Source organism: Bactrocera tryoni, chromosome 4 (genome assembly GCF_016617805.1).
Source record: "Bactrocera tryoni isolate S06 chromosome 4, CSIRO_BtryS06_freeze2, whole genome shotgun sequence".
Taxonomy (NCBI): Eukaryota; Metazoa; Arthropoda; class Insecta; order Diptera; family Tephritidae; genus Bactrocera; species Bactrocera tryoni.
In genome coordinates this window covers 11420072-11445109 of record NC_052502.1, presented here as the reverse complement: position 1 = coordinate 11445109, position 25038 = coordinate 11420072, and the positions used below count along the sequence as shown (strand labels likewise).

General features: G+C 37.5%; 2 protein-coding genes and 1 pseudogene across 4 annotated transcripts in view; all 3 read right to left on the bottom strand.

Moving 5' to 3' along the window:
- LOC120773640 (glutamate receptor-interacting protein 2-like) overlaps positions 1-2607 on the bottom strand; it is a 17195-nt gene extending 14588 nt beyond the window's left edge. The window contains 1 exon segment of the mRNA XM_040102648.1: positions 2531-2607. Within this exon segment, the coding sequence (XP_039958582.1) occupies positions 2531-2607 (77 nt within the window).
- A 3993-nt stretch (positions 2608-6600) lies between these two features.
- Positions 6601-13968, bottom strand: LOC120773639 (annotated as a pseudogene).
- An 8837-nt stretch (positions 13969-22805) lies between these two features.
- LOC120775407 (glutamate receptor-interacting protein 1) overlaps positions 22806-25038 on the bottom strand; it is a 68107-nt gene continuing 65874 nt past the window's right edge. For 2 of the 3 annotated variants that reach the window (XM_040105571.1, XM_040105572.1), the window contains exons 9-11: positions 24227-24432; positions 23702-24165; positions 23534-23635 (exon numbers count right to left, since the gene is read on the bottom strand). In XM_040105571.1, the coding sequence (XP_039961505.1) occupies positions 23534-23635; positions 23702-24165; positions 24227-24432 (772 nt within the window). Of the gene's footprint in view, positions 23636-23701; positions 24166-24226; positions 24433-25038 lie in introns of all 3 variants that reach the window. The other variant, XM_040105573.1, reaches the window with a different exon arrangement.

The window sequence follows — 25038 nt, the reverse complement described above, 5'->3', positions numbered from 1 at the left end:
TCAGATGGCCCTCCATCACTTTGCTTAATATTTTTCTCTCTGATTGTTTCTTGTTCTTCCTCTTCTATTCTGCCTTTCACCCACTCGCTGCTTTCAATTTCGATTAAGCCAATCGATTTATGAGCCTCCACATGTACCACTGGCAGTCGGCAGAGGTGGAAGAATACTTTCTAGATACTTGAGACATGAATTAAGAAAGACTAAATTTTATGATACCGATTTTCTGACAAAAAGATATTTGGAGGTAGCGTATTAACAGTTTTCTTTCATTCGAGATTTAGCGCCGAACAGTTCTCTGAGTAACTGTCGTAAGAATCGAACAATGGAAGAAGAATAACATCAGTATGGTCTTTTGATCAAGAATCTCACCGGTCGAAGGCCGCATATACTATCTCCAGAACATTACTTGAAGTATTTTGCATACTTTTCAATTAAGACCTTTTAAAGCTCAATCCAAAGACCAATAATAAAATACCAAATGATAATCTAGACCTGGTGGGAATATGTTATAAACTTTACTTATCCAAGCTTTACTGTCTTATATCTTAAAGTCAATCAAAATATAAACATTCTTTAGATTACCCTAGAATGTGGATTAATTAGTCAGAGACTTAGATTTCTTCTTCTTTATTGGCGTAGACACCGCTTAAGCGGTTATAGCCGAGTTAACAACAGCGCGCCATTCGTTTATTCTTTTCGCAATTCGGCGTGAATTGGAGATTCCAAGCAAAGCCAGGTCCTTCTCCATTTGGTCTTTCCAACGGAGTGCAGGTTTTCCTCTTCCTCTGCCTCCCCCAGCGGGTACTACGTCGAATACTTTCAGACCTGGAGTGTTCTCGTCCATCCGAACGGCATGACATAGCCAGCGTAGCCAAATATTTAGACCAGCCAGACGATATTGTCTTAGTTCAATCGTAAGGTCCATGTAGTGTAAAAGGCTTTTGCTTGCTAGGTTAAGACAATAAAAGTCCAATGACGTCTTGACCCCTGCGAAGCAAGCAAAATAGTAGAACTTTTCTGTCAACATCCTTCGGAGAAGAGAATATTCACTCCAACAGTAAGACAGCCGGAGCTTCGAGCTCACCGACCTTTCGATAGATATGCCCAGTTTCATTATCAATCACATCGAGCCATTACTTCGCCAAAAGTATTGTGCGAATACCGGACCATTGCGGTGTTGAACTCCTTATAGTATCATACTGATCACGTGGACTTGGCGATGGGCAACCATAAATATTTTTTCAGTCGCAAGTTCTTGGGAACAATCGCTCGCGATCCATTAAGCGTCTTGGAAGGTTCGGCTTTTCCTAGTTGTAGCAATTCCAACGCTTAGCTTTCCAGCAGTCGTCTTACGGGTTTTCAAATTGACGAACCTATCGCGGTTAAATAAGACCAAGGTTGAAACAATTGAAATTTCACACCTTTAGCCACCCAAGCGAACTTATTGGATTCACAATAGATACGGATATGATAAGACAGCGACGCCAGTCTTGAGATCAATGACATTTCGTTCGAGTTTATTTAGCGAGCGCCTGCACAATAGACACTAGGTCGCGGTACAATCCCCATTAACTTAGTGATAAGATTTGTGCGAACGCCTGATCATCACAGGATTGTAGTTCTTGCGGTTTACTAATGGATTCTGGACCTCTCTTCAGTTAATCAATAGAACTTACGCCAGCATAAATCACACAAGGTTCAATGAACTACTCCCAGTGTTAGCTTTCCCTAAAAGTGGGGATATAGACGTTTTACCGATTACCATCCTTCTTTCTTGACTGTTCTACATACATCCCACAACTTTAGTCACTCAGGCGATTTTGGTGGAATTACAATCAATATTTTTCTATGCCGTTTTTTGATCTATTCGAGGAGCTAACGACACATGACAGTTGAGATCAATAGACATGAATTTTCGACATCGCAAAGGTTTGCCTTTGGTCGTCCGATGTTTTTTGTCATTTCGGGGAACAGTTGAAAGCCTAACATAACCTAACGAGCTACTTGAAGTTAGGAAACATCTTTGCCCATAAAAGATAAGGAGCTAAATAGAAAAGATCTCACTACAAGTCAATATGACTATAACGGATTTTTCAATAATAGCGCGTGTTCTGTATGGAACTTGATTTCTTTTGCATGGTCACCACGGGCACGCTTGCAGAAGGCCAGACACTGAACCCAATTGTCGACGGTTTTCAAGCATTAATCGGCCGATACTACTGCAATTTCACGAGCGATACTCGTACGAAGTTCATCAATCGTCGCTAGCTTATTGGCATAAACCATAGACTTGACGTAGCCCTACAGGAAATAGTGTAAAGGCGTCAAAGCGCACGACCGAGACGGCCAATTGACTGGGCCTTCACGTTCACCAAATTTGGTTTTCAAAAAATCGATTATGATATTCGCTGTGTGGCTTATGGCGCCGTCCTGCTATAACCACATATTGTCCAAGTCCATGTCCACCAATTCGGGCCAAAAATGTTCGGTTATCATTGAGATTTAGCGATTCCCCTTCACAGTAACGTGCCGGTCTTGTTCAACACGGAAGACGGTACGACCCAATGACGTCGCCGGTCCGCAAACCGTAATTTCTTCGGGATGCATTGGTGGTTCATGGCGTATGTGTATATTGCCATTCAGCCAGAAATGACCCTCTTCGCTGAAGATGATTTTTTGATGAAAATCCGGAACATTTTGTTTGGGCTGTTATTGCTCAGGCTAATTCACGAACATACGTCGATTCTGGTGGTCAAGCGGCTTCAGTTCTTGCGTCAAATTGATCTTGTAAGGATGTAGCCAAAGATCTTTTCGCAAAATTTACCACAATGACGTCACAGAGATGCCCAACGCTTGAGAACGACGAGTGAGAAACTGATTTAGCTCTTCCTCAATTGATGCTCTAGCGGCAGAAATATTTTAGACTTTACGGTTACTTCTTTGTCTCACTTGCACGGAAGCATTTTGTATTGTGCCTGTGAATTAAAATGTTTCCATTAGACGCTCAATTGTTGATCTGACAGGACGATAATGATTGTACGATAATACCATATACCATAAATTGGACGTAGCGTTCTTAAAATTGAGGCCACTGACTCCGAATTTCGGTAGTAAATTTTAATAATTTCGACTCGTTGTTAGATAGTAAACCTTTCCACGATGAAATGACAAATCTTATTGAAGAGAAATTTTAAAAGAGCGGGTAAAATATGGCGTCATTTGCAGTCCCTATCGGTCTACTTTTGTTGGACTCTTATTGAAATACCCTCTATTTAGATAGTTAAACTTGATTTTGTATAGGAAATGAGTTCGAAAGTAAGTAATGTCTTCATCTATATTTATATATGAATACTACTTTAAGAGTAACGTTAGTCTCTGCTTAGATTAGATTAGAGCTTCATATTCAGTTCCTGAATAAATTGTTAAGTCGTTTATCGAGTTTTAAAGTAAGATTATCCAGATTTCCTGTCCATTTTGAAGTAAGTTATCAATTATGCCCACTTCCTTTGAGTCTTGACGTGTTAACCATTTCCTATTCAGCCTGAAAAATGTAAAGTTATAAAAAGTCAAGTAGAGAAAGTCTCTTCAGGTCTTATAGTTGTTTTCGACATTGCCTGGCGCCCGATGCTTCTGAATACGCCGCTGAACTTTCTGAGGTGGGTTATAAAAAAAGAGTCACAGCATTAGACATATGAAGGGAGTAAGGCGACGGGAATCAAATGTTTATGAGCAGACTAAATGGGCTTAGCTGGCTTAAGTATTCACGTTTAATGAAGTTTTAGATATTTAGGTATTAATAGAGGAACTAAAATAAAGTTGAATTTATGAATATTTCTACATACATATTGTATCGTATTTTTTTGTAAGTATGTTTGTGTGTATGTATATATGTGTATATGTGTATATGTGTCTATACTTAAGATGCCCACCCAAAATGTCGGCATTAATTACCAAATGCATTCTTAATTCACGCAAATAGAAACCGCCTCTTGTCTGCCGTCACACACAAACATACAAACATGTATACATACATACACATACACACATTGTTATGAGTTGCATTGACACATGATATTTCCTGGTAACTACCAATGTATTCGTATATTCCCCTTAAGAGTTCCACAATAGTTTCATGATTTGTTTCGAAACATTATGTTTAATATTACATACTTCTGCTTTTGGCTAGGAAGTACTATCTCAAGGATTCTATTTATCATCTGTGTCGACTAAAAATTACAAATACATAAATTCATCACGGAAATTCAAAATTTTGTGGTCTTGAAATTTTATTATATGGAAACCATCTTCGGGTAGTTCGAACGGCCGATAATTTTTTAGGAAAATGTTTTCAAAAATTTCTTTCGTCCTCTTAAATCCGGCAACTCATTCAATAATTTACCAACACAAAAACTATATACCATAGATATTTTATAAGTTGAATAACTTAAAAGGTAGTGTGCGCCACCTAGAGTTTACTTGGAAGGGTTCTTTAAACAGTTCCCGCTCAGGTTAGAGAAATCGAGAAATTTGGGGAGCAAATATGGAGATCTATCTTTTTCAGCTAAGCCTAGAAATTTCTGCAATTGTTGGGTAATTTAAAGCGATAGCGTTCGGTAATAACTGAAAAATCATATCAGGTCTCTGTTAGCGTCTCAATTGAACTCAAAGTCTCAATCGATTTGTAATGTATGTAGATATGTATGTTGCAGTTTAGTTTATTAGTAGTAATTGCTTCCGATCTGTTACTATCAAGACGAGTTCCTGCGATTTTTATCATCTTCCTAACTTTCTTATTTATTTAAGAGAATCACTTTGGAACAAGGGGTCGATGAGCATCCAAGATGAAGAACAGATTACGCATGAGTTGTGTTGCTGTCATGTTATTCTTGGTCTGTTTGTAATAATTACAGATATATCCTATTTATTTCTAATCATACTCATTAAGCAGTGATTGACGATATTTTATTTTTTCAGTTGTTCCGCTTTTCTAAATTACGTCTCACATAGATCAGACGACACTATTGAGTGCTTGCAGTTTCAGTCTCAATCGAAATTCTGAAATTCTCTTCAATACTTTGCACTTGTTTTAATTAGATATTTCAAAGAGGTGGCAACTTCAAAAATATTCCAAACTGCCATTTTGATATCCATATTGAAATATTTATTTTTATAAATATTTATTTAAATTGATAAAGGTAAACTATATCCAAAAAAAATACTAATTATAACCACTCTCAAACCTTTTAGTTTGATATTCATTGTAATAATTCACTCTTTTCTATTGAACTTAGAATTGTAAATAGGTGGCAACTCTGCAAAACAAATTCAACTGTAATGATGTTTTAAGCTCATTTTGTTACTTTGACATCCACATTGTAACATTTAAACGTTTGGCAAATATTTTTATTTAAAATTACAAAAGGGTGATCTAATAGGAGCTAATCCTGTTGCTATATTCAGGACGAAGCGCAAGTGTCACTTTTATGTCAACCGAGCCTGTCGTCTGCCATTCCGGAACTGGTCGGCGAATTGTCTTATGGCGTCGGGTTGAGGAGAACTCGATGTTGATATGCGGTTCCGCTTCAAGCAGTCACTGCAGAGATGATTACGAAAAACACTGTTGATGGAGCAAATCTGCTGCAGCCGTTGCTCCAGTGATGACAAGCTAACTAACTTAATAAACGAGGTCAGATCCTCGAAAAAGTTCTTACTTCTGGTTTACGAAACCATGAAACTATCTTCTGAAGGTTGGTTCATGAGTTAAAATAAATATTGGACTTATCTTTTAGCAAAAACTTTGTCCTAACTCAAAATCCATTTAGCACAAATTAAAATCTTAAATATTTATTAATAATTTTATATATCTTACAGGTATAACATTCAACAAATTAGGTACAAAATAATTTCCTGTAAATTATTCCAATAAATATGTATGTATGTATGTATGTAGTAGTAGTAGTAAGTAAGTTATACTGAATAAGGTAATTTTAATAAGGTAATATATGTACATGCGTCAACCACCATATGTTCAATGTATGTTTATTATGAAGTGAGTATGTATGATATTCTACAGGTATGGTGGCTGAGAACGAAGAAACTACTCAAATGTATGAGCGCCTAAACTGATTGAAGAGAAGCAATTGCAGGTCTGCGCTGAGAAGAGAGTAGTTTATAATCTCTACAATGCGAAAAGTGGCGAACAGGTCTGTGTAGTTGCTTGATTAAGTGTACCCATAAATGGAGAACACCGCCAAAACTGTACAGAGAAAATGAACTCTTCAATAGGGAACAGCAATAATACTGTTCTCACCTCACGCATGGTCTTTGACTTAGCTAAATCTCTCATCTTGCGACATCTATGGTGAGTATATAGAAGTTTTCATTTTGTTAACGGAGCGGTAATTCTGACACTTCCGTTGCAATTGACAGCTGTTTCGGAAACGTTTGTAGTTCGGCGTCTTCATGAATCTGTTCTTCGCCATTGGTTGATTTCGAATTTGCCACGGTGTGCTGCTGCATAAAGCTGACTTAATACGATAAGATATAGTGCGTGAGCTATGAACTCATCACTTGCAATATCTGTTAGTCTCCGTGCTGATATCAGCAGCGTTCTCGAGGACACAGCTTCAGCTGCATGTCGGGATACTCCAGCGACTCAATCATTATATAATCCAAAAGTAAAATGCGGCAAAGTGGCGCCGGAGAGTATGCGCCATGTGAGCGGATCTCAAGAAGTTCGTCTGATAATTCCCAGCAGACAGAGGCATACGACGCCGGATCGGGCACACCTTTGTCTGTCACCAAAGCACCGTACTGAAGCCCGCCTCGATGTACATGGCCTCTCGAGAAGCGGCGTGATCTGTAAGTTTACTGCGCAGCCTCGAGCGGAGACGCAGTGAGATTGTGCCGATTTCGCCGTTACGTATGGTGTCTCGTCGTGACCTCGACACGCGTATCGCAGGATTTTTAGAAAAGAATACCTGCGGCAAACACCAACAAAGGAAAAAGTTAGCGATTTGTATAAAAAGGATTCACATATATAAAGGAAAGAATCCATGACAGAAGGGCTTTTTGTCCGCTGTCGTCAGGATACAGCACCGGTGGTTTGTCATTGGCGCGTAACTCGTCTACCGCCTGTAACTCTTCTTTATAGTCCGTGTAACTGGTGCAGGCCCATGTGCGCATGCAAAGCAGTCCATTTTCATCGCAACGCGAGCAATAACTCCCTCCTTGAAGGTTCCCTGTACGATCTGCAGGTGATGCCTATGAATGGACACTTGTTCCTCTATGTGCTCCGTGAAGTATTGGTAACTGCAAGTGTGATTAAAAGGGCTGAGAAACTCTTGCATGCTCAAGAAAACGGAACTCTTTGCGATTGGGCGTAGTCCTGCAGACGCACATCGTAACCGGGATTACCTGAGCCGCCATTGGGATAGAAATCGACGACCGGTTTACTGTTGATATGGGCGCTCCAGACCGCCTTGCCATGGAACGGATTCGCGTATTCATGTATGGCGTCCACGAACTCGGCGTCGGAGCGATCCAAAACGCACTATATGCTCAGTTTCGAGAAGAGCGGCGCCGCTGGATCCAATCCTTGGTGATGCGTCCCAGCTTCAAGCCAAAGTCTTGCTGCAGGTGATAGCCGGCATAGCCAGCCAAGTGTGAGCCCAGCGAATGACCGATGATGTGCACGTTGCGTAGATGGGGCAGTTGTAGCTCCTCCTGAGAGTTGAAAAAATACAGAAATGAGTAAGGAACATTGACTCGGTGTTTGGGGAGACTTACATAGAGCATGTGTATGACATGTGCGGTGATGGCGCCAACTAAACGAATATTTGCAGCCGCCTGCACATAAGGTGGATTCGAGCCACCGCCCCAATCGATGAGTATTACGGCGGCATTGCCTTCATCCTCGCTTTGCAGCAATGTCTTGGCTAACTCCTTCATCTGGAAGAATGTTAGTGGAAGATAAGTAAAAGCTTAGTAAATAGTCCGGTGTGTCTAGTTACTTACCCACTCGATATTGCCATTTTCTAGGTAACCATGCGAGACTAGAAATATTTTGCCCGCTGGATTTATGCCCATTTGTGCCACCGCTTCCGGATCATTGAGATCTATAAATTTCGGCTTCTCCATGCTGCGCTTCGTGTAGAGCGTATAATGTGGCTCTATTTGTGAGGGTTTCTGTGGATGCACATTGATCTGACGCGTCTCAGTCGTCCAGGGTCCATTTAATGGAAAGCAACCGTAAGCACTATAATATTTCACTGCTCAAGGTAAGTGGAAATAGAAAGAATCTGGTAAGAGAAGCAGGTGAGCGAGTATGTGTGTGAATGTATCAGGGTCATCCGGTAGTATGCTATTATCCTTATACTTTTGATTAATGATAATAAGAAGGTTGCCACCGTTTCATAATTTCCAACACAATAAAATAGCAAAATAGCCAATTATAAAAAATTAAATAAATTTAATTTTACAACAATTTACATAAAACTAATAAAACAAAAATATATCGAAAATTCTATTGTAATAAATATTTTAAAAACGGGTTGCCACATTAGAAAAAAACGTTGACAAATTTTATTGAATTATTGAACAAATGTAATATGAATTTGAAGTCTAAAGTATTTTAAACAATTATAATAAAATTTCTACTTTATCAGATATACTTTTAGAAACGGGCTGCCACACTCAAAAAAAAAACTTAAACAAATTTTGTGATTTATTGAAGAACTATGATATGGATTTCAAGTTAAAAGTATTTTTAGAGTATTTATAATTTGAAATATTTTAGTAAGAGTTGCCACATGTTCCATTTTTGACAATTTAAATTTATGAAGTATGTATGTTTATAAGAAATTGCAGCATAGACCTCAAGCTAAACATTTAAAAAATTTTTTTGTTAATTCATTATATGTGACCTATTCATTAAAGGGATAATATGAAACTAGTTTCTAGAAAAGTTGCTAAATAATCGTCAGTTTCTCGTTATCTCATTAATTGTTCTCCTTTTTTTTGACACCTAAGCATTCTTTCCGTGGACCAGGTCACATATATTTAAACTTCATTTACTGAACTACAAGAATTGACCTAATTATTAACCCTTTCCTTACTGAATTCAAAGTATATGACATACATACATATGTACATATGCACACTCTACATGAAATTTGTTCCAACTGACTCATTTAATCAATAAAAATTTAGGTTGAATTTTTTTAATCGTTTAGTGCAGTGTTTTTCTTGTATTTTTCTGAGAAAACTCGACTTTTGGCGAGAATTGAAATTCAGATTCTAAATCCCTTAATTATTATTCAATTAATTGTTGTTTATTATCTGCTCTGCTGACTAATAATTCCGCTACTATAAATATCTTCACTTTTATCATTTTCAAAGTCTATAGTCTATAGAGAATTTTTCTAAGCTTTGATTAGCAAAAACGATGACGCTTTGGCTGAGATAAATAAATACAACAAGCTGCTCCGACTACCAAAAAGTCACACACGTCAAAATACTCTATTGTACTTTGTAATGAATTTCAAAGAGACCGCTAAGCAACAGTTCTTATTGCTACTTTTTCTAAACGAAGCTTTGTTCTATGGAGCAATCCAGTGGGACAGAGTCGAGGTTGTAGTCATACCTATGAAAAGTTCAATTAAATTCGATTGTGAATTGCGTTCAACACGTATGCATAATATGTATATGTATATATGTATATATATGTACATATATATAACAACATAATTTTATATTTGCTTCACTTGTTTCGAAAGCGCTGATTTACAAACCTGGTTCGCTTTATAGCTATGACCATATACATATATAGTATATTATATATATATTTATGTTTATATATAATTAAATATAGTGTCAATTAAGGCTTTAGTGCCTGGTACTATTTAATTAAATTTTGCTTATCACTTAATATTTTATACTTTGATACTCGTGGTATTTAAGACATGATTACATATATATTATATAGTATATGTACATATACGTGTCTGCAAGAAAAGGGTTTCATGACGACCGTACTTATCACACCTACTCTTGAACTCCGATGCGCCGTTGTCTACAAAGCTCTTTGCTGATTTGTGGAGGAAATGTGCTGTAACTAATGCTGAATTCAACTAAATTGATTCAGGATGACTTCCTCGAGTTTTTGATTACAAATACGAAAACACTTTTTCGACCACCCTATACAATACAGAACCAAGCTTCATATCGTCACCTAAAATGCAAAACAACGTATAATCAAAAAAATCGAAATTGAGTTGCATGTAGCATAAAATTCTTAGTTTCCGCCGTCAGATATATGTAACCGATATAATACCAATATTTAACCATTTTATAACCGAACACAAATTTTGCTTCAATGTGAGTTGTTTCTATTATATCGTTTTTCCATCGCCTGTAAACTTATGAAAAAAAGTTTTGGGATATTTTGTAATTTAGGTCACGATGTATAGATATATACCATATACATATGTATGTCATCTATTTTATAAATTCGTCTATATACCTAAAACTCTACCATAAATAATCACCGTGAAGAGCTGAGACCAGCGGTCATATACGCGAAGACGGACTAGTTTTTGAGTTATCGATTTGAATTTTTGCTCATGTCTTTCTCTCACCAAGAAGCTGCTCATTTGTCGGAAGCGCTGACATTGGATGACTATATCTTATAGCTGTCATACAAACTGAGTAATCATACTCAAGTCATTGTAGGGAAAACTTTTTTATTTGACGAGATATCTTCACAAAATTTGGTACAGATTAAGCTTAAAACAGCGCCCTAATCTGCCTACAAATTGTTCAGATCGGACCACTATGGTCTATAGCTGCTATACAAACTGAACGAACAACATCAAGTTCTTGTATGGAAACGTCTTGTTTTGTGAAGGGTATCCTAACATTTATTTTTTTGTTTTTGTTTTGTTTTACCAAAAACGTCTCTTTTTAGCCAAAAATTACAAACTAAACCATTTGCATTTGTTAATATAGATATAAGATAAACAAATTTATGTTTATACTTAATGCAATAAAGTGAAAATTTCCTTTGGCTCTCATTGTTAAAGAGTAAATTTGTGTAAATTTATGTATGTTTGTGCCTTTGTACATAAATAAAAAAAAAATCAAGTTTATGCGGCTGATTGAGCAGCACGACCTTACATATGATTGCATGTATTTACATTTATGTATAAACATATGTTTGCACTCAAGTACCTACTTAACAAACAATGGTCCAACAAATTTTTAAGTCAAGACTTTCATGCCATATTAAAAGTAAATACCAAATTCCTCTAAAAAAAAGAAAACTAAATTAAGAAAACCAGATATTAAGGTATTTACATACATACATATGTCTGTGACTATTTAATACATATACATATACATATATATACATAAATATGTGCTTGAAAGCGCTAGTTTACATATTACCAAATGTTTGCCGGGCAGGCAGACATAGAATCACCAGCAGTGCAGTACAGCTTGCAAGCTCAGCGGAAGGTGGGGTGGTCGCGCAGTGTGCAACAAGAAACTTGTGAAAAAAAGAATTAAAGAGAACCAAATCGATAACTGGCCACTAGACAGGTTGATTGCATATGTGACGAAATTTTTAGACTAGTTTTACCACTATTATGCTTCCCCAAGCAACTTACGAAATCGGCCATTTCCGAGTTGACTAACTTGTAACTATGTTAACGCAATCGCTTGACATAAATTTTACATAAATTTAATTGGTTCTTAAAAGCGAGTTTGGTTTGAGGCAGGTTTGGGCAAATGCGTGCATATGGATGTTGCAATATGATAATATGTTATTTAGCAGCATATGTAGTATTTGGGCACTGAGTGGTGTAAAGCGAACTAGTTACGTAACTAAGCTCATTTGTAACTAGTTGCATAATATAATGTTTTTGGCATTATTAACTACTCTCAAAGAAGAGTTTAAATGTAGTAGATATAGATTGTGTTTATATGTATATTTTGGACTAGTTGCGGAGTAGTTTTGTCCTTGTTAACTACTTTCAAAGATAATAGTAGTTATAAATTGTGTTTATATGCAAACTATTTTTGTCTAGTTGTGGAGTAGTTACGGGCTAACACAAAAAATACGACGAGTTAGGAAATTTTTAGTATAAATTTTCGGTTTCAGCAACCCAAAATTAGCAAGAAACAGCCTCCAACAGCACAGCCGCAAAATAACGGTAAACTAGTGTTATTATTCTGAATACTAGCCAGTCTATATATAGCCTATATTCGCTGGAAATAGAGCCGCAGAGATTTCGAAGCATTTTTAACACGTTTAGCAGAAGCTAGGAAACCCACTTGGACCAGTTTGGTACTAGTTTGTAACTAGTTGCTGTAATTAAAAATTGGATGAAATTATGCCAGCAAGACTAGCTATTATAGATTTTAATTAAATTTATATCAAATTCATTAGTGATGAAAATGGAATACATAATTTAACAAGATTTTCTGAGCCACTTGTTAAAAATTCATAAACTACTAATTTCTAACTGGCTAAAAACTAAGATAAGTAATTTTTAAGATCATCTCCTGTACTTCCACTTCCATAAAAAAAATAATAATGTTGCACTAGTTTCGGTCTAGTTTGTAACTAGTTGCATTCATTGAAGAAAATCGCTCTCATTTCTAGTAAATAACTGTGAATATGTGATCAAAAGAAAAATAATTTAGGAGTAGTTTCGGACTAGTTTGTAACTAGTTCATAACTAGTTGCATAAATAGAAAAAAATCGTTCCCTTGCGTTTTAAATATCTATGAATGTATTATTAAAAGAAAAATAATTTATAACCAGTTTCGGACTAGTCAGTGATTAGTTTCATACATAGAAAATAAGTTGCTAATTGCTAGTAAATTACGGTGAATATGTCATTAAAAAAAAAATAATTCTATAATGATGGTATAACCAGTATCGGAGTAGTTCATAACTAGTTGCGTACATGTAACAAAGCTACCTCATTGCTAGTAAACAACTGCAAATATACCCCCCGCAAACAAATTTTTTCCTCACATTGCACTTAGTGCTACTTCCTCAACGCAACACGCCACCTGTCAATCGCGCCACATGCCACACGAGGCACACTCACACATACATACATCCACATGTATTTCACACAAATATGATTCATGATCATGCACTTACCACTCTTCTGCGCTGGCGGCAGATCGACCAATGTGTTCACCGCTGCTCTACTGGTCTGATTTGCCAAATAGAGCATCGTCTGCAGCATCAGGCCACCGGTGGAATTCGATATGTACATTTTGTTGTTATTGTTTAACAAATATTGCAATGGCAATAAAAATTCTTATTGATTCTTATAATGTCTACTCACAACCTTAACGGTTTTATGGTTTTTTTATGTTTATTGTTGTAATTTTCACAGTTTTTTTTTCGTTTTTTACTTCACAACCGATCACTTGCCAAAAATAGCGCACAAATTGATATTCAAGGCAGCAGTGAGCAGCTACATTTTCGTTCTTACTTTACAGCGTAGCATTGAAGTTTTCTTTGGAATTTTAATCGGATGCGATCACTTTGCAATCAAGTATGATCACTTTGTACTTTTGCGAGTTTAATGATCGTTTTTGTTGTTTCAAGTTTACCGCAGCAAATTCACTTTCCGCACGCAGTTCTGTTCTTGTCTTAAGGTTCTTTCGTCTTCTACTTTCTTCCAACTTTCGCTTTACACTTTTCAATTCAATTCACTTTGACTTTTCTTATTGGTAGGAGGTTAGGTCTGTATGTATGGCCGACGATCGTTTTCGCTCGCACACTTTATACTTGTAGCTCGGCCAAGCTCATCTGTTTTGGTTGAAAAACGCCGCTATACTGACTCGTATCAGCAGCGTGGCGGCAATTTTATTGATACTCGCGTGCACCGTGACGCACTTAATCTTCCGCAGCGAAATCAAGTCGAGCCGATCGCAAACGAACATGAGTCCACCCAGCAGTTAGCAAGTCGGTCAGCGCAAGAGACACGCAAATCGTGGTAATTCTTCGTTTACTCGGCTAGTTCTTCGGCTTTGACTTGGTTTGAGATTGAGCTGGCGGGATGAGTAGAGATAAGTTGCGGTGAGGTTGAGTGCGGTGAGGCAGTTGGCCAGTGCGCGATTTATGCTTGATAGTGTGCATAGACATGCATACATATATACGCTTTGTTGTTGTTGCATTACATTGTAATTACAGCTTTTGGAGTTGTTGCGCTTGCAACTGATCTTGATTCTTGCTCGTAAAGTCAGATGGCATCAGTGATGAAAGGTAAAGCGCTGTGGACATGACTCTACAAACATACATATATATGAACATATGCACATATGTATGTATGTATGTATAAATATGTATGTCGTATTTGTTGTTCCACGCATTTTTACAAATAGTACGCACATATTTGCACATTTTGTTTTGTAATTACTTTTTCATGGCGGAACATTCGAGAAAAGCGAATGTGAAAATCGAAAAAGAATTATTGAAAATAATGAAATATGTATGTTTGTTTGTACTGCTATATCAATATTTTTCAATTTACTTACATACATATACACATACATACATATGTACACATTGAAGCATTGAGTTTCTTGCGCGGATGATGGACTAGGTGTACTCAGGTAGATATGTGTGTATATAAGTACATATATATAGACCAATGTTTACCAAAACATTCTTAGTAGTCTTATATTAGAAGTAAGTAAATATATGTACATACATACATATGTATGTATTTATGTGCATATGTATGTATGTTTTGTTTAAGACTGAAAATATTGATTTGCCATTAAACATTCAGCGTAAATAGACTTAATAGGCCAAGAGTGCTCGTTAAATCATAAAACAAGAAAAAAAAGCATTAACTTTGACTGCATTGAAGCTTTAATACCCTGCACAGGTGTATTTCATGCCGCATGAAAGGGTATAAAAGAACTTTATCTTAATTTTCCAGCAATCAGTTTGTATGGCAGCTATATGTTAAAGTGCTTCGAGCTGCACAATATTTTCGGAGATGATAGCGTTCTCCAGTATAATAAGCTCCACTGAATTTCATGCAGATATCTTGTCAAATAAAAAAAAATTTCCATACGAAGAATAGATTTTGTTTGAGTTTGTATGAGAGCTATATGCTATAATGATCCGATTTAAACGATTTCTGAGGAGATTGCACAATTGCCTTTGGTAATAACTCATGCCAAATTTCGGTAAGATATCTCTTCAAGTAAAAAAGTTTTTCATACAAGAGCTAGATTTTGATCGGCCAGTTTCTATAACAGCTATACGCTATAGGAATTCGATATCGGCAATTCCATCAAATCAGCAGCTTCTTGGGGAGAAAAAGACATGAGCAAAATTTCAGATCAATATCTCGAAAATTGTCACGAAGAGCAACCTGAGAAGATTGAAGAGGTGCCATTTCTTGCAGGAAAAACATTGGTTTAGTGTCATTTGTTGCCCGGTGGAATCATCGCTCCATATTTCTTCAAAAAATGATGCCGGTGTGAACGTAACCGTCAATGGCGACTGTTATCGCATCGCGGATATCATTCGCCAGCTACCAGTCAAAATGCCAGAAAGAGTCATCAAACATTGGACCCAATGGACGGACCATCTGGGACATAGTCGCATGCTTTGAAAGGGATAATCTCCAAAAAATAAAATTATATTCTTTCGAATGATAATAAACATGCTTCGAAACCCTATTTCTTAAGTCTGTGGATATGTATATTGCAGGTCCATTGGTTATAGAAATCTATATAATTTTTTAGATATTAAAGTAAAGTGAAGTTGAGTTTTGGATCATTATCGCTCATCTTTTCAATACCCGAAATGTTTCTTATGAATAATATAATGCCTATATAATAGCTTTTAGTCGAACCCAAACACAATTACCGAGTTCTTTATCGAAAACGAAATAAAAACCAAAAGTAATCGGATAACTAGTTAAGAATTATAATTTGAAATAAAATTTTCATTGACCGAAATATTAGATTATCTTAAAATTAATCTGTAAATAGGCTTTACGACTGACGGATTAAAGCAGACAATGGCTAAAAAATTATAATTTAGGCTTTTTATGACTCATCCACTGTTTTCTTATTTCTTCGGAGTGTACACTGAATCACGAGGCGATAACATAAGTTTTCATACAAAGAATAGATATAATACGTCAAAAGAAGAATACTAATAGCTTTCCTTTAAAGAGTACCACATCCTTCGTTTTACTTATAATCAACGATACTTTCATAGCGCCATTTCTCTCTCTCTCTCTCTCTCTCTCCCTAACACAATAATTCCTCTGGGACTCTCTTTCTCTCTCTTATCCAAAAATTTCAAATCACAAACATTTCCTCATTGTCGTAACTTTACATGGCGCTTCTTCATTTAGTCATCACCAAAACCAGTTTCCTATGCGGTACCCTCGTAAAGGTATATGCCGAAATAATTTGTTTATAGTCGTGCTCATTACGCGCATTTCGCAGCTTTAAACACCGCCAACATCTGAGTCTTATCAGCGGTGGCGTACGCTATACAGCGCGTTTGCCTCCGGCAAGTTGTCAACAGAGCAAAGTCCAGCAAGGAGGACCTTGCTTGATCCATAATAATTGCGCTATATATATGCATGCATGTTTGTAGGCGTTTATATTGCTTTTACATTATTTTAACAGGATTATAATCGATTGACGTCAATCGCTGCGCGCCCCGAGACAGATTCTTGTGCTGACCAGCGACAAGTGCTCTTATCAGGGGAGGTAAACAACTCGGCGCTGCAACTGCCGCATGGCCGCTTGGACTTTCAGACTGGGCAGAGACAATAACAAATATGTATGTAGGTGTGTGTTTGTAGATCGAAGAACAAATTAAATGGAAATTAGCGGCATATTTAATTCCTCATTGGGGGGCGCACGGCCCCACCTAACTTTTGCTTTCTTGCTGTATTTCTTGTTATTTGCAATTGTTTACTTGTTATTTTTGGAAATTATAGTAAATATTATTTATTTGCCTCCAATGCACAATGTTTTCTTCGAGAGTCTTACGTATGCAGAAAGGTAATGGCAAATATTTTCTTTTCCTTGATAGGCATGGGTGTTTTTCTGGTTGGGTATTTGCGTCGTTTCACTGGTTGTGGCGCGGTACAACTGAGTGAGTGGGTCAAAAACTTCTTTTATTCATAAATTCCATATCAAAATTAATCTTCTCCAAATGAGTGGTATTGAAATATACATAAAGGCTCAATTTTTCTTTCCTGGTTGCGAACTCTTAACATATACATATAACCCGAGGTCAAACTTCTTCTTCTTTATTAGCTCCTTCTCTTCCAACGGGTCGTAGGCGCAAATCAACAATATGTTGAAGACCATCGCTTTGAATCGGATTGTGGTTCGACGGAAACAAAATCCCTCTCCGACCACGAGTCCCATACCGAATTTGCGCTCCATCATATGGCCACTGTAGTAAATGCCAGAAGGACCTTCCCACTTCAGACTTTGTCCCGTCCATCGCATTTCTTGGACGGCAGTGATGTCGGCCTGTATTTTTACAAGGACTTCAACTAGTTGGGCAGCGACACCTTCCCAATTAAGAGACCGGACAGTCCGTGGAGAGGGATGTTATGCCTTCTCAGTTGAGCTCGCCTTCAAACAGATGTTTTTGGCTATCCAGGGCATACATGTTCTAAACCGGAAGTCGTGAACTGCTTGAGCCAAATGTAATAGAATCGTTTCTGGCCACTCTCAATTGCGCTCAGAAAACTTTCCTCATGACCTTCCTCACAAATTCATTATATTTTCCCAAACACGGCGATATCCTCTACCGATAAGGACCCTTTTCGCATTCCAGTCAGTTATACCTACAAACCTCCTCAACAGATACTCTGACTGTGGCAACAATTGAGAGATAGATACCCTTTTCTCCTCTTCCTTTTCTTGGTGGTTCTTTAAGCGGCATATATAGTTGGAGTGTATATCCACCCTTCGTTTCTATTAACCACCGTTAACTCTCATTGTAATGTGCCTACAAATTTCAAACCAATTATATACCCCTCCGCTATACTCTTCCGTAAAATATTCTTGTGGGTAAGAATCAGTTTTTGTTAACAAATTTTCTATGAAAATAACTCCTGAATTCTTATTAATTAAATGTAAGATTTAATTAAACTTAAAAATGCATAATCCGGGTCAAGAGCTCGTTGAGCAAATCCAAAGTTCAATATTTTATTATTTATTTAATTTTCTGTCAAAATAGGTACTAATTTACCACAATCATTAGCGTTAACAACTGTGCTGACGTAGGTACTCCTACATGCAAACATAGACACAAACAAACACACACATATACCAATGAACATAATCGTATATAATTATGAATATTTGCAAATAATGTTTGTAGTGATTGTAAAACGTATTTCTATATAATTTTAGTTTTAATCTTTAATCAGCTTCTGAAATTATTGTAAACAGCTTGTATACACGCGTTGACTAATTGCTGTGACGTTTGCCAGCATACAAATATTTACATAATTACGAGTACTATATTCAAAGCTTCAGTCTGTAATTGAGCCGCGATCGGCCTTTGATTGACACATCAACTAGAAGAAACTCGTGTAACAAATAAATCAATGAATTTGCCTAATAAAATGCCTGCTTGTAAAAGGAATTAAAGAAAGGGCGCAAAGAATTATTTTGGAAAGCCTTAATGAGGTTCTTCCAAACATGACTTTCAGACAGACTCTTAATGGAATCAATTAGAGCGCCATCAAATACCTAAAAAACATACTTAGATATTAATCAAACTGGAAAAATTTGGTAAACTAATACTTAATTGTTAACAATTTACCATCAAATGAGGCAATTAAGTTATAATTGCCTGAGAAAAGTGCTCAATGAGAGAAGGAAAGTCCAGTTTACGAAGATGTCCTCAATTGAATTGACAAAGAGCCGACAATTTTTGTTGTAAATTATCAAAAATTTAAACCCTTTCTGTGCCGCTGTCAAATATTTATTGTTTAAGCGAAGTAGAGTAATTAACGTCTGACATTGACATTGACTGACATGACGCGGACCATCACTACTTGCGCCATCACATGTTTCACGTATAAACAGTGACGGCTCATTAATTTCGAGAAATGTCCCAGTTAATTTACCGCCAGGATCATGCGATTTAATCTCTACATTATTTTCTCTAGGGGTTATTTTAAATCAACCAACAACGCTCGATGAGCTCAGAGACAACATTCGGCCAGTCAAAACGCTGCACTGGATCAAAGAAAATTTGTGTAAACGGGTTGAGAAATGCAAACGGAGCGGTGTTGACCATTTGGCGGAGATTTTGTTGAAATCATAAAGTACATAAAACATCACGGTGTTGTTGATAGACACTTTATTTAGCTTCATTGCTTCCTCTTCTCCGTTGGCTCTTCAACCGTGTATCGGTCTGTGCCGAGAGCACAAAATGTCACTTGTTACCTTTGCGATGTCACGCCAGTAGTACATCCCATGGGCAAGACAGATCGCTATGCACTTCGTCCTTCCATTGGATGCGTTGGTACCCTTGCTTCCGTCCTCCACCCATGGTTTTCGGTACGTAGGAGCTTTTCGCTGGAGTCTCAACTTCATCGACATGACCTTGGAAGCTCAATCCTTGGAGTTTTAGGCACTAAACTATATCCATTATGCCGTAGAGCTCATACAGTTCGCGTTTCTTTCTTCTTTGATACTCGTCGCTTACTCGGACGGCTCCAAAGACTTTGCGAAGAAAAGTTCTCTCGAAGGTTCCATTCCAGTTTCATTGGTCTTTTATTTATATTTAAAAAATGCTAAATTAGAAATATATTTGGACAAGTTACTCAGGAGCCAGTGCAAAGCTTAAATGTTTAAGTAATTTCGTATATTTTTATATAAGAAAAAATTTAGAGAGAAAAGCTTAATTATCACACATATGTAAGTATTTTTAATTACTAGCTCAATTTTTTTAAGCGTTTTTTCGACAATTCAATCTTTGGCTAACGAATGAATGTGCGAATATTAGTTTGTTGAGGTTTTTCTCTTTTTTTTTAACGGGTTTACCAATAAAAAACCCAACTAAATGTGTGCTTTGAAATCATATCAAACATTAGCGTGATTTTCAAAATATTATTTCTACTCTTGCTGGTATTTCACTAAAGCTTGAAGCGCCGCAAAATGTGGATTTTGAGTGCTTCAGTTATGACGATTGCCATGATCTTGCAAGTCTAATGCAAGTAAGGACCTTCCTTATCCACCTTAAGGTGAGCTTTCTTTAATAGCTGATCTAATATTATGGCTCATAATTGCTGAATAATTGGTGAAAGCAGAAGCTGTGCATATAAACCTCAAGAATTTGTTAAACATAGCTAAAGTGGAAGAAAATTTTTATTTACTTCTGCCCCAAAGTATGGTTTCGAACTTTTATATTGTTTCCTGTATTAACTGTAGCGCGAATTAAGAAGAGACGCAAACAAAAAATCTGCTATTTATTGCTTCGCTGAAATCATTTTGTATCTGTGAGAGTCATATACTAATATGTAAATGTTTAAAGCCACTGTAAGTAAAAGTTCGTAAAAGCTTTGTAATGGACAGTTTGATCTGCACTGTTGAAGGTTGCTTAGAAATTGCAAATAAACACAAGATGTTGAGAGTAATTAATCAATAAGAAAAGGGAAAATTGTCAAACACGTTTACAATTTTAATGCTTAAATAAAAACTACTAGCAAAAATGTATTAAAATGTAGGAAAAAATCAATTTTCTGATTATTAGAACAAAAAAATTTCTAGAGAAATACTTACCATATGATTTTTGTATTCATTTCCGTTATGTCGTGTCTTCGAAGTTGTCCACGCATGCGGACTTTAAGAGCGACTTATAACTAAGTTTGATTCTTTCTGCGAAGCTCCTCGATATTTAAGACAAGTTCCATCCAATGCTGGTTAGTGACATAGAAAGTGTTCCAGCGTCTCTTTCATGCCTACTTTTTTGCACTTTCTGCATTTAATTTAACGTTATTTAACCCATCCAGCACGTCAGTAAGTTGTGACCAGTCTTTAGGGCGGGCCAACAACCGTCCCGCAGTGCTTTCGAAACTGTGTTAGTTTAAATCATGCGAGTTTGCCTTCGATGATCTTGGCGGTCATGCATGTGCTTAAAGCATTCCATCTCGCCCTGATCCGTCTGTCAGCCTGTTCGGAAATTTAATTGTAGCGAGACGTATGACACTCATCAGCCATTTCGCTTCCAGGAATTCCTTTGTAGCCGGGAGCTTTGTATAAATGCAGCCCCTACATCTACTCCTTTTCTGCTTCTAAAGCTTTCTCTAACGAAATATGATGTGTTGAACTGTATCATAATAATTAATGTAATGAATGAAGAAATAATGAAAAATTTAATTTCTTGCAAAATAGGGAATTACCAAAAAAAAATATTTTTTTTTTCGAAAAAATTTAATCTAAAATTTAAAGTAAATTGTCAATAATTTTATATTTTTAAAAGCTCGATACTAGAACATTTTAGAAACCAATAAATGTGAATACTATTCAAAACGCAGCCCTGTTTTTTCTAACAGGTGATCCGAGTAGGTATTTTATTTGGCATTTCCCCATGGAAAGACTTGCGCTTGAACAACGCTTATAAATCGTTCAACTTTATTACGAAAATTCACGTTCTGTAAAGAATGTGTTTCGCGCGCTTCGCTCAACTTATGGTCAACATAATCGGCCTACTGAGCGTACTATTCGCAACACCATCACCCATCTTGAGACCCATCATTCATTATTCGCTAATATTCAACCGAATGGAACGCGTCCGGCACGCACTGAAGAAAATATAGCAGCCGTAGCGCCATTCACGGCAACACGGACTAACGTATGGAACGTCTTGCAATATCGCTTCGCTCTATGTCCTCTTAAAAAGTTCCAAGAAGATGCGACGTTATCAAGCCAAATTTTGCTCAGCCATGAGGTCCATTTCTGACTCCATCAGTATGTAAACAAGTAAAATTGTCGCATTTGGGATGAAGGGCAACCTGAAGTGGTTCAGTAGCTGTAATTTCATCCAGAAAAACAACGGTTTGATGTGGTTTGATGGCCGGCGGAATCGTCTGTCCACATTTTTCTTCAAAAATGTAGCCGGTGAGCACGTAACGGTCAATGGCGACCGTTATTGCGCCATGCTAACCGACTATTTGATGCCTGAAATTGAAGCTCGTGATTTCGGCAACATTTGGTTTCAACAAGACTGCACCACTTCACACAGATCGCATCAACCAATGGATTTATTGAGAGTATATTTCGGTGAGCAGATAATTTCACGTTTTGGGCCGGTCGATTGGCCACCAAGATCGTATGATATCACACTGTTAGACCTTTTTCTGTGGTGATATATAAAGTCTTAAGTCTACGCTTCAATTAAGGCCTTGGAGCAAAACATCACGCATGTCATTCTCCAGTTACCAGTCGAAATGCTCGAACGGGTCATTAAAAATTGGACTCAGCGGATGGACCAACTGAGACATAGCCGCGGCCAACATTTGAAAGAGATAATCTGCAACAAATGAATGCGAAAGAATGTTCTTTCGAATGATAACAAATATTTTCCATTAAATTTAAAGTTTCTGTGTTGTTTTCTTTAAAAAAGTAGGGAACCTCGAAATGGATCACTCTGTACCTATAACCTATATTAATACGAAAGCAGTGTGGACAATTTGCAAATCTTCGTATCTCAAATCAAATTCTTTAAAATATACATTTATTGCATTCAAATGACATACGAGTACATAAAGTATATAAGTAGTGTTATATAATATAGTACCTTAAGGCTATAAACAAATGGAAAATTTACAAAATACACTTTTTGCAAAATCGTATGAAAGACAAATATATGTATATATACCTGGACATATGTTATGTAATACATGCATAACGGTACACTGCATATATAAGTGTTTAGGTATATATGTAAGTATTCGAATACATATGTATATCTTATAATTAGGCGCATATATGTCTGTATATGTGTATGTATGTATGTAAGTATGCCACTACGGTTGCATTATTGTCAGTTTATTTGTCGTTTTTAAAGCTGGAAGTAGACACTTTTCATAAATATTAAAAACAAATTTGTATCAAAAGCTTTAATTCGTAAGTCAATGGCACTGCGGTCTGTTGCTAACTACTAGAAAAATTTAATTTAGTATATTTCAAAAACAAAAAAAAATCGTAAACAAAAAATATTTCTTTCGCGCTTAAAGCTAGAACCCTAAGATATACATAAGATTAATTTAATTAATATTTGGTATGGTTTCTGCGACGGTGCTTCAAGTGGCACGTGAGCCTACAACCCCTCTCGACGCAATTTTCTTTTAGTTTTTGGTAAATACTACATTCTTATTTGGTTAAACAAAACGAAACTCGAAATTCGTGCTTTGAAGTTAGACGTTAAAGAAAGGCACACGCATTGTCAGTATTTATATTTGTAGACCAGCTGCTCTGGCAGGCGCCACGATCATTCCGTGCGCTGTATGATCAGCTCGATCTTGTCGCCGGCGGCCGCGATCAAAGGCACTGTCAGGCAGCAATCAAAGTCCTGCGTCTTCATCTCATTCACCTGCAGATTTACACACATTAATTACAACAAAAAATAGTAAAAAGGATCATAACCCCTAGTACAAACCTGCATAATTCTGTCGAACGGCTTGAGCACGCCGCTCAAGTCCGCGGGTCCGCCGGAACGTATGCGATTGATGAACACACCACGCTCGTACAAACCATCCGACACGGAAAACCCATAGTCATCGTATACTTTGTCCTTCTTCAAGGTCACATGGAATACACGATGCTTGCCGCCGTCCTTGCCACTGGCCGACGCGGCATCCGTCTGCGATGAAGGGCTGCGCGGCCGTCGTTGTACTTTCGCGTAAATGGCTTGCGGTTGTGGCATGTTGACACCATCCAAATTCCCACCTGCCATAATGCTGGCGATTTCGTGTGCGCGCAGTATCTTCAAATCCACAGTTTCGCCGAGATTTTGCAGAATATTGGTCGCCTGCGAGAGTGGCATGCCTTGCACCGAATCCTCATTGATGGCCAACAGCTGATCGCCAACATGTATTTGGCCGTGTTTGTGCGCAATGCCGCCTAAAAAATGTGAATTCGTTAATGTAAAGATGCGGGAGTACTAACCCCATTACACACTTACCTTCCACAATGCCACTGATCGTTATGGGTTTGCTGATGTCCTCACTGCCGGCCAGCGTTATGCCCAAGAGACCACCTTTCGGTTCCAAACGCACAGTGAAGATGATCTGGTGTAGACTGCTGCCACTGCTTTTGCTGCTGGAGCTGGCCGCGGAACCGTACACTTTGTTCTCCATTGGTGGTGGTAGTAAGGCGCTGCAGTCGGCGCTAGTGGGAGAATGCGAAAAATAATTAAAGAGATTGTCAAGTGTGATAGATATTTAACCCATCTTCGAACTACTAACTCTAGAAACCAAAAAATCTGTGATAACTTAGTCTAGTTGCTGGTCGCATCCAAGATGGTGCATCCTGGGTAACGCTAAATGATCTGCAGCCTTCACGGTCTTTAAAATCTTGGATGACTTTAGCTTTGGAACTTGTTTTGGAATGGGATTTGGTAGAACCTTGTCCTGGTAGTAGCGGCATTCTGACCCCTGAATATGCTGAGGTGACACTCATCGGAAATGGCTGACGGGCTAATGTCGCAACCACCCCCCTCCCGTTAAAACCTTCCAGGCCTCAGAGTGCGTTCCCGCAACTCCTTCTTTGCGCTGGTCGGCTCTGAACGTATTACCTCATAAGGGCGTACGTTAACCCTCGCCATGGACTCATCACTGAGATAACATTTGGAGCATAAAAGGGGACTACCATTCCGAGGAACGGATTGCGGCTCTGAGAGGGGACCTTTTTCACATGGACGAGATTGATCAAGACCAAGCCTCCGGGATGAGTCTCTTCATTTGACCATTCTGAGAGCAATGAGATGGGGGAAGC